The 11092-nt window shown below is 46.9% G+C and overlaps 1 protein-coding gene across 1 annotated transcript in view; it reads right to left on the minus strand.

The window, feature by feature from the left end:
• The window catches only part of FAN1 (FANCD2 and FANCI associated nuclease 1), a 36423-nt gene extending 28501 nt beyond the window's left edge, over nt 1-7922 (minus strand). The window contains exons 1-4 of the mRNA XM_084772359.1: nt 7745-7922; nt 6102-7568; nt 3399-3539; nt 654-855 (exon numbers count right to left, since the gene is read on the minus strand). Of these exons, the coding sequence (XP_084628485.1) occupies nt 654-855; nt 3399-3539; nt 6102-7344 (1586 nt within the window). The 5' untranslated portion in view covers nt 7345-7568; nt 7745-7922. The remainder of the gene's footprint in view (nt 1-653; nt 856-3398; nt 3540-6101; nt 7569-7744) is intronic.
• Between the last annotated feature and the right edge of the window lie 3170 nt (nt 7923-11092).

Here is an 11092-nt window from a genome sequence, read left to right on the forward strand (position 1 = left end):
ACCCAGAGTGCTGGGTAAAACTTAAGACAACAAAAAGATGCATACTAAGGCTGACTCCACAACACTTCGAGAAAAAGCTTACTAAATTAAAAGTGTGACCGACAGCTTGCCCTAAAGTCTGTAAAGACAGTAGTTACAGCAACTGGTAGTTTTTTAAGATAATAAATCATGAACTTGTACAAAAGGCCCATACCTTTGCTTTATTGCCCCTTGATGTTTCCCTTTCTTTCTTTCTTTCTTTCTTTCTTTCTTTCTTTCTTTCTTTCTTTCTCCCTCTTTTTTTTTTCCAAGGCAGGGTTTCTCTGTGTAGCCGTGGCTGTTCTTACTGTCCTGGAACTCACTCTATAGACCAGGCTGGCCTCAAACTCAGAGATCCACCTGCGTCTGCCTCCCCAAGGGCTGGGATTAAAGGTGTGCACCACTGTGCCCAGCTCTCTTAATGTTTCTTGCTTCTAGAAATTAGCAGTCTTACACAAGGTTTTCGGAGAAGCTACGTAAAAAGCGCTGAGGACAGGATAGCGAAGGCTTTCAGCTGTCAACCACAGGGCAACAGGCATAAGCAGCCACAGTCTGAAAGGATACACAGTCCAGACTAGCCAGTCAGTGTGCTTCTCCATACAGCAAACGGTTTCCCTGATACGATGGCCACTAACCTTTTTAAAATCACTGCTCTGACTCCGGGCTGCATCCTGCCCCACGTGCAGACGGAGCGCTGTCTGGCCAGCTTGAGAAAGGCATCCACCAGCTGCTGCTTCTGCCCACCTGGACTCACCAAGTGGAAGGTTTTGGCTAGGGCTTTCAGTTCTGGGGCAGAAAGGAGTTCAAGCAAATCAGAGAGTTCCTGCAACTCGGATTCTGCAATAGTGAACAACAACCAAAAATTAGAAGTCGTTTTATAGAATTTGCTATTACAGAGCATTATTTACTTGGGGAAGGAAGAGAATTGGCTAGATGCAAATAAAATGAGAGCTTACTACGGAAACTGTAATACGTTTTCCAAGACAAATCAGGAGTTTGTCAAGAGCTCATCAATCTCTTTCCATTAAAGACCACAGACAACGGCAGGGCGGTGGAGGCTGGGCACAACTTTAATGCCAGCACTCGAGAGCAGAGGCAGGCGGATCCCTGAGTTCCAGCCCAGCCTGGTCTAAAGAGTGAGTTCCAGGACATTGAGGCCTACACAGAGAAACCCTGTCTCGGTAAATAAAAACAAACACACAAACAACAACAACAAAAAGACCCCACCGCAGACAACAAACTGTGAACAAAGTTTACTGGCACACACCTTCCAGCTTCCTCACCTGTAGAGGCGTGTGAGGGGGTCTCTCCAAACTAGGGCACAGAGTGAAGCGACCCCCAGCTTTCCTCCACTCACTCTGCCTAGGATGTGACGCAGGCTGGGAAGCCTTACAAGGGCTCAATACTCCAGCATCCTGCTGTGCTGTACCCCAGATACCACGCCAGGGTGAGTGCCGTGGGCGGAGTCAGACCCCGCCACATGGCTGTAAGACCTTTGAGTGCGGCAGTGTCTTCTTCCTCCATCCAGTAAGTATTTATTGAGTGTACGGTTCTAAGGCCCTGGGACACTGCAGTGAGCCAGATCCTTGACCAAAAAGGCAGCTCATTTCCTACCACAATAATTACCCATGGCAGGCAGTAAAAGGTGATATAAAAGAAAAAAAAAAGAGCTAGGTGCTGGGCCAATGGCTCAGCAGTTAAGAATACTTGTTCTCCCAGAGGACCTGGATTCAGTTCCCAACAGCACAGCCACCTAATGCCAGCTGCCAATGACCCGATCGATACCTCTTGCCTGCCTGGGCACGTGTACTGTCAAGCACACGCCCGCATGCCGACACACACAGCAACATAGAAGTAAAAATAAGGCTTCTTTCTTTTTTTAAAAGGAAAACCAAAATTGTGTGAGGCCTGGCGGGGACGGTGGTTGCTTTACACAGGAATAGTCAGGTAAATCTCTTGTGAGGACACAGCGCAGAATCAGAGGTAGAGAGGGACAGGTTGTGTGGTTAAACCGTGGGCACTGTCCGATGTACAAAAGACATTAAGTCCAAGGTTCTGAAACAAGAATGTGATCACCATGACAGAGACCCCTGAGCACCGCCATGTGGCTGCAAAAGGGGCAGAGAAACAGCCATGGTGCCCATGGTGAACCATCAGGGCTCAGCCTCCGCTCAGGTTTAAAGGGAAGTCCCCAGCAGCGGCAGATGAAGGGAATGCCATCCATCAAACATATTAACCTATTTGCACCAGACCTTCCAAGTAAACAGGAAGCAAGGGTCAGCTCCCACAGAGGAACGGGAAGCACTGCTGACCACTCAAGCCAGGCTGCTGTCCTACACTCTACCCCTTCACCCAGCACGCCCCACCTCTGCCCCACCCTGCCCCTCCATGGCCATCACCCCATATCGTCTTTATCTACTGTTCCCACTAAAGGCTCTGCCGACTGCAGCCGCCTACTGCGATCGTTTCGTCCAAAGTGTCCGCCACTTGAACTGGGGTACACATCCCTTCTTCTCCCGATGCCCCTCCCATCCCACCCTGTACAGGCAGTCAGCATACAGGGGCAGCATGTGTGGGCATGGTGGGGTGAGCTGGGTTGAGAGAAACACTGGTTTCATCCCAGCTGGCTTTGCTTTGTCAGAGAGGAGGCGTTTGAGTAAGATGAGTCACGTTCTCGGTGGAAGGCGAGTGCTAAAGAGGAATGCCCTCTGCTGTGGGACATCCCATCTCCAGGTGACTACACTTGCACTAGGAAGGCAATGAATGGCAGTCCATCCTTCATTGCCCTAGCAACCACCACTCGAGAACCTAAGACCCTGTTGGCCTACCTTACCAGCTCTAGATCTTTTCTTAAAGCAGTCATGATTCAGCAGACACTAGCCAGGAGGTGGTACCACACTAACATTCCAATGGTCCAAGGAAAGTGATTCTTTTTTTTTGTTTGCTTTTGTTTTTCAAGACAGGGTCTCTCTATGTAGTCCTGGCTGTCCTGGATTCCCTTTGTAGACCAGGCTGGCCTTGAGCTCACAGAGATCCACCTGCCTTGGCCTCCCTGACCTCATTGTTGTTGTTGTTTGACACAGGGTCTCTCTGTGTAGTCCCAGCTGTCCTGAAACTCACTCTGTAGAGCAGGCTGGCCTGGAACTCACTCTGTAGAGCAGGCTGGCCTGGAACTCACTCTGTAGAGCAGGCTGGCCTGGAACTCACTCTGTAGAGCAGGCTGGCCTGGAACTCACTCTGTAGAGCAGGCTGGCCTGGAACTCAAGAGATCCACCTGCATCTGTCTCCTGAGTGCTGGGAGAAAAGGCAGTCCCAGCCACCATCTGTATGAAAGTGATTCTTAAGTCCTGTTTTTCCTCAGTGCCTCCCTCAAACCATACCTGTTTGTAGAAAGCCAGAGTCCTTTAATTCTTCCACCACAGGGGTTAAGTCTGAGGCAATCTCTTCGTACTCCAATTTACTCATCTTAATCCAGGTTAATTTACGTTGAAAGAGCCTTACATACAACTTCTGACCACTAGCTGTAACAAAGAAAAACAGCATAATAACAACAACAACAACAACAACAACAACATTTTTCTTAAAAACATATGGGTTCCATTTGCTTTTAGGTATGAGGTAAATACGTACTATTAGAAATATACGCATTTTTACTTTATGTATAATGATGTCATCTCATGGTATAAACCATTAAAAATTCTACTTTGTCAATGAACACTGGCCATATTAAAACTTCTAAAATCAAGTTCCTCTACTTTTTAGTGCAACCTATCTACTCCTCAGAGACGCCCTTCCCAGAATTCTAGTTACTTTGTTCTATTCTCCCAGTTTAACATGTGTTGTCTAGTTTTATGTCAATTTGACCCAAATTTTGGAAGACGGAACTTGAACTGGGAGAATGCCCTCACCATACTGGCCCGTAGGCAGGGCTGCGCTGCATTTCCTTGCTGACTTGCCGGGGGAGGGCCCAGCTCACTGTGGGCAGGACCACCCCGGGCCAGTGGTCCCGGATGCTTTAAGAAAGCAGGCTGAAGTACCCATGAAGAACGAACGAGCCAGCGAGCAACACTCCTCCTCTGCCTTTGCTTCCATTCCTGCCTACAGGATCCTACCCTTTTTGGGTTTCTGTCCTGACTTCCCTCCCTGATGGACAGTGATGTGGAACTGTAAGCTGAAATAAACCTTTCTTCCCTAAATTGCTTTTGGTCTTGATGTTTCATCACAGCAATAGAAACCTTTACTAAGACAATATACCTTATTGTAATTTTGATCAAAAACAATCTGAATTGCCTCCCCCAAAACGCCTTGTTTTGATCTAGGCAAACCTACTTTAATTAACCTTATTACCTGGATTATCCTTAAGTTTCTGCCAACTACAAAAGGATATGATTGCATTTCTTAGAATTTCAACATGTCTTTCCTCTAAGGAAGCAGAAGCAATTAGCAGCAGCTATTTTCTTGGACAAAAAATTGTACATGGCCGGGCATGATGATGAGCACCTGTGATCCCAGCACTCCAGAGGTGGAGGCAGGAGGATCAAAGTCATCTTCAGCTAGAGAAAGCCCAAGCTGCATGAGCCCTCCCTCACAGAGACAGAATTTTAATGGATAATAAATCAACGAGAAAAAAAAAAAAAAGACATGTCATATATGATTCCCCACCAAGAGTGACACACAAGAATCTGTTGAACTTGCCTTGAGCAATTTTTTTAAGTATTATTAATATTATTTTGGTTTTTTGAGGCAGGTTTCTATGTGTAGTCCTGGCTGTCCTGGAACTCACTCTGTAGAGCAAGCTGGCCTGGAACTCACAGAGATCCACCTGCCTCTGTCTCCCTGAATGCTGGGACAAAAGGTGTGCGTCACCACAACCACTGACTCAAAACTATTTCTATTTCTTGGTTTTGGAGAAGCATCCAGACAGTCTGACAAGGCCATACAGGAGACAGTGAATGCTGTTGTGTCAACACATTCATCTTCCGATGAGAACCACAGCGACAGAAGCTGTGGGCATACTTTTTGTTTTGTTTTGTTTTTCTCGATTTTTCGAGCCAGGGTTTCTCTGTGTAGCCTTGGCTATCCTGGACACGTTTGTAGACCAGGATGGCCTCGAACTGACAGCAATCCTCCTGCCTCTCTGTCTCCCGAGTGCTGGGATTATAAGGCGTGCACCACCACGCCCACCTCTGTGGGCGTACTTAACGCCATTGTGCTACCAGGTGGACTTTGGTTTTCTCTTGGATTTTAATGCCCCGCCACAGCCACACTTCATCAGAAGACTCTGCGGCCACCTGGTAAAGCAATTCTTCTTACCTCCACTCCAGAGACACCACAGCCTTGGACTAACAGTGACAGCCACTTAAGGGTAACTTTTGTAACAAACCTGCACTACCAGCATGCATGGAGCCACCACTGGCTACCAAGCAACAAACTAGTCTTTTAATATCAATTTAAGATTGCATTTTCCCATTTTTTCCCCACACTCTGACTTTACTCACCACCCACTCCACCTCACCCCTTCCCTCCCCCAGGGTTTTACTGTTCTTTTTGAAGACACAGTATGTGAAAACAGAAAACACCCTCAATGGGATAGGACAGAAACATAGTTACACTTCTCTGTGGCAGCACTGTAGGTTTTTGTTTGTTTAACTCTGGACACTGGACATTGCTTTACCCTCATCAAAACAGACATTTAAGAATAAGACACCTAAGCCAGGCAAGCCTTTAGTCCTAGCACTCGAGAGGTCAGCCTGGTCTATAGAGTGAGTTCCAGAACAGCCAAGGCTACACAGAGAAACCCTGTCTCAAAAAACAAATGGCATAGCGGGGGGGGGGGGGGGGGGGGGGCCGGGTTGTGGAGGGGGGAAAATAAGCAAGCTACTGCCATTGTAACTCAAGTACTACTTGCAGAGTAGATATCGCTGGGCACAAGAACTTATTTTTAATGGGCTTATCCTTGACACAGAGCGAGTCCCACAATACACCACAGCGACTCCTGTGGTCATTAGACTAGACTGCTCCTTGCATCACACACACAAACCAGGTAAGACAGACAACTCTGAAGGCAAACAGGCTGAAGCTACCTGACAACTGGTAAAACTTAGTTATAATCTCCTTCTCCTGGTCATTGAACAGCCTCGCGTCCTCTTCGATCTCCAGGACGGCCTGCAGCACCACCAGGAAGCTCCTCAAGTAGTACGGGTGACCCGGTGGGGGTCCAGCTGTCTCACCGGGCACACCACAACTGGACTCCGGCTTCAGAGGGCTGCCATCCCTTTGTCTCTTTGAGGTGCTGCCAGCTTCCCTAAGAAGCTCTTGGTTGTTACCCCACGTGGAGGTGTCCCTGGGGCTGTTTGATTGCACCTCATTCTCCGACACTGTCCTATTAAGCGAAGCATCAACAGTCATTTGTACATCTTCATGGCCGCCTGCCTCAAGCTGTTCGGCAAGCCCCACCCCTAGCCCTCTGGCATCCTCTTGCTTTACAAGACTGTCTCCCGAAGCCAACTTTATGTTATGAGGAAGAGTCAAGCCTGATGAAGACACTATGGGAGCATGACCTGAGGATGCAGGGGTGAGGGCTGGCTCCCCACAGGAAGCCTTTTGGCTCTCCTCTCCCATTATTTTACTGCTCTTTAACTTGGGTTCTGAAGCATTGTCTTCCTTTAGAGGTGCGCGTGAAAAAATGTTTTCCTTTTGGGAACCGTTCAGACTCTCATCTTTGTCATCCGTCTCTGAGCAGTCTTCAACCCAGCTGGCACCAGGTGTGGATGGAGACCTCTGTGGACAATGACTAGCTAGTCCCTCATTCTTAGCCAGTGACTTTTTAGCTTTTACATATTTTCTGGACAATTTAGACGACAGACTTCCCATAGACCTAATTTCCACACTCTGATTTGGAAGCTCACTTTGATTTTTGCACACCGATGCATCTTTAAAGTAGGGACTGGTCTGCTGTTGTACGCCCGGTTTTGAACCACACTGGACGGGAACTAAACTTCTCTTTTGTGGTGACAACTTCTGAGGCGTTATGTCTTTTGAAGCAATACTGGGTACATCTGGCATGGGTACAGCGGGATTCATTAACCCAGCCTGAACAGGCTCAGTGTGACCAATGCCATCATTGTTAGCACAGGCCTCATCAAGGTGCCGGATTAGGTCGTACCTGGGCACCATTTTATGACAAACTGAGCATGCAAGCTTAGTAGGTGGCGCACTGTTAAAATACGAGATAATCGAGTGAGACTGGCTTTTCGTAGTAGTTTTGCTGGTAGATAAGCTTCTACGGGGCCTTTTTTGGTCAGGTGATTTCCTTTGTGACATCATGACTGTTAGAAAAAGTGGGCGACCCAAGAAGAAACTTCGGGTAATCTCATGTGAAGGGCCCGCAAGGTTTTGCTTTCACGCCCTTGACTTGAATTAATTAAAGGTGCCTGCTACCTCCATCAGTTATAACAGTGGCCCCCCTCAAAGGTTTACTTTTACTCTCGCCGTGAACTAATGCGAAGTGAAATAACATTTGGTGTCATTATTCGTTCAATTTCTTCTCCCTATAAAACAGAATACATACGTTTAAAAAAAATAGACATTAACGGGGCCCGGCGACAACTGAAACGGGGAATGACAACTTCTAGAACGAGAACTCTGAACTGGACACAGATGGGGCGGTCCTGCAACTCCGCGCAGACTCTGTGTCCCTTGCCTCAGAAAGGCCAACTGCACTTACTTCCAGGTCCTTTCTAGAACCATTTGTCTTAGAAAGAGGACGCTGACTCTGTCAGACTCTGCTGAACTCACTGCAGCGTAACCCGCCGCGGCCACGCACGAGGGGACACAGGGAGGGAAGCAGCTCTGCACGGCCCGGACCCGGCGGAGCACCGACCTGCAGGCGTTCCCAGAAGATCCCCGAGCCTCCACTCCAAGGCATGCCAAGTGGAAGCCAGAGTGATCGAGCAGAGGGAGGCTGGGTTTAAAACTAGAGAGTGCGCAATGCACCCCTCGCAAGCAGCCTGCTGCTTGCTAGATGAAATATGATGTGTGTGTGTGTGTGTGTGTGTGTGTGTGTGTGTGTGTGTGTGTGTGTGTGTGTGTGTGTGTGTGTGTGTGTGTGTGTGTGTGTGTGTGTGTGTGTGTGTGTGTGTGTGTGTGTGTGTGTGTGTTAGCAATAGCAAAATGGGTGAAAGCAGCAAATGATTGCAATGCCTCAAGTGCCTCACAAGTCATACACTAGGGTAGCACAAAACTAACCATGTGGGTGGTAAATTAGGGCTGCTACAGTAGTTCTTTTGTTATTGTTGTTTGGGGGTTTTTTGTTTTCTGTTCTTTGTTTGTTTTGTTTTGTTTTTTGTTTGTTTGGTTGGTTTTATGGTTTTTTGAAACAGGGTCTCTCTCTTTTGGATTTTTTTTTCCCCGAGACAGGGTCTCTCTATGTTGCCTTAGCTGTCCTGGACTCACTTTGTAGACCAGGCTGGCCTTGAACTCACATCGATTCACCACCTGCCTCTACTTCCCAAGTGCTGGGATTAAAGGCGTGCGCCACCACGCCCAGCTCTCTTTTGGTTTTTCAAGACATGGTTTCTCTATGTAGCCTTAACTATCCTGAACTTGCTTTGTAGACCATGCTGACCTTGAACTCACGGTGATCCGCCTGCCTTTGCCTCCCGAGTGCTGGGATTAAAGGTGTGCGCTACCACGCCTGGCTGAAACAGGGTTTCTCTATGTAGCCTTGGCTGTCCTGGAGTTCTCTTTTATAGACCATCCTGCCTCAAACTCACAGTGATTCACCTGGAATGCTGGGATTAAAGTTGTGCGCCACCACGTCCTGGTTTTTTGTTTGTTGTTTTGTTTTGTTTGAGACAGGTTTCTCTGCGTAGCCCTGGTCATCCTGGAATTCATTCTGTAGATCAGGCTGGCCTTAAGCTCAGAGATTCACTTGCCTCTGTCTCCCAAATGCTGAGATTAAAGGTGTGTACCACCTCGCCCAGCATTCCTAACACAACTAAAAATTAAGTAAAAGAGATATAGCTAAGATATATAATATTAGTTTGACTAGATAGGAAAAAAGGACCAGAGAAAGTCAGAGAAAAAAAAGAGAATATAAATAATAAAACCAAATAAAATCAGGTCAATAATGACATGAGATGATCATTGATTAATACAATTAAACAACAATACTAGTCAGATTAGACTTAAAATGTAGTTACTGTAGGTCACATACAAGAGCCTGGCATAGCAAATCATTTGAATGTAAAAAAAAAACCCACAAAACCAAACAAAGTCCTAGACCATGTAATACTCAAATTGCTACTAAAACCCCTTAAGGTGTAAGGAGACCAGAGGGTTGCTCAAAAGTTGTTTGTTTTTAAGGGAAAGGATAAATCCTATTTTGAATAAAAGTCTGGGGAGATGGCTAAGTGTGGTGACACATGCCTTTACTCCCAGCACTTGAGAGACAGGTGGGTCTGAGTTGGAGGCCAGCCTGGTCTACATAGGCTTCTTGGAGCTGCATACTGCCACCTGTCTCAAAAAAAACAAGCACCAACTTGGGGGGAATTTTAATGTCATATTACTGGTGCCACAGTCAGAAGATGTCCCCAAAACTCATGTGTTAAAACTTAATGGGCAACAGAGAAATGTCTCAGCTGACAATCTGAACTAGAGGTCCAGGATCCACGCTGTAGGAGAGGACCAACACCTAAAAGCTACCCTCTTACCTCCAGACTGTGCTGCATGGCAGAGCCCCCAGGGACTGGATGCAACTAGCACCACTGTAAAACAGAATGAGTCTAGGCACTAGAGATGACTCAGAGTACTTGCTGCGGGGGCTGAAGAGATGGTTAAGTCATTAAGAGCACTGTCTGCTCCTCCAAAGGACGCAGGTTCAAATCCCAGCACCTACATGGCAGCTTACAACTGTATGAAACTCCAGTTCCAAGGGATCTGACACCCTTATACCAATGCACATGAAAATAAAAAATAAAGAATACTTGCCACTCTGTCAGAAGACCTCAGTTTGGTCTAAGCAACTATATCAGTCATTTACCTGCAACTCCAGTTCCAGGAAGCCAATGTACATGCAAGCATGCAGGCACTCACACATACACCCCAAGGCTTGGGGAACAGTCCCCTCCATCTGCCTACTCACACAAGAATGAGGCCAACAAAATCCCTCACCAGACACCACAGTCTCTGAACTGTACTGTTAAGAATTAAGTTGACAGCCAGGTGTGGTGGCACATGCCTTTAATCCCAGAGGCAGGTGGATCTCTTGAGTTTGGGGCCAGCCTGGTCTATAAAGTGAGTCCAGGATAGCCCAGACTACACAGAGAAACCCTGTCTCAAAAAAAAAAGTTTGACTATAAATTACCCAAATTTAGTTCACTGTAGCAACACAAATAAACTCACAGAACCAGTGTTTAATCCTAGAGCTTAACTCTATCTGCTTATAGTGACATTCAGCCTTAATAAATAACTCTACACAGGACCTTCACCATTGGATTTGACCTCTGCAGATGAAAAACAAGAGCCTTTCCAGTCGTTCTTAGTTTTAGTCTCATTCTCCACCTATCTGGAAGTAAGGCTCCTTATTTTTCCATGACATCATCAATCAAAGACATTTGAATGGAGAAGTCTGAGCAATGGACCCCTGGTGGTCACAGGAGACTTTGAAGACTGCCAGTCTACATTCCAAACTGGATTGAGCTTGTTGCTTCTAGATTCCCTTCTAGATCATGTCTGTCCTCTATGAACTGTAGTCTCTCCCTGTGCTAACCCTTTGTAGGGTATTAAGACTTTCCAAGGGGAAAGGTGTAAGCCACATATGTATATGCTGTTTCGTGAAATAACAGACACAATAGTGGGAAAAGAAAATCAAGAACTTAAAGGACTATGTACGTAGACAACTGGCTATGAGCAAAACGGCTGGCTCTGAGCACTTCTCATAGCAAATGTGGTCAGTGCTATCAGCCTGGAGGGCACCAATGAAGGAGGGGGAGGGGAGGATGAGGGCAGGGGGAGGGGGGAAGCACTCAGTCTCCATCTCCTGAGTGGCTGGGATTATGGGTGTGTGCCACCC

The sequence above is a fragment of the Acomys minous genome, assembly GCF_964271855.1.
Source record: "Acomys minous genome assembly, chromosome: 2".
Taxonomy (NCBI): domain Eukaryota; kingdom Metazoa; phylum Chordata; class Mammalia; order Rodentia; family Muridae; genus Acomys; species Acomys minous.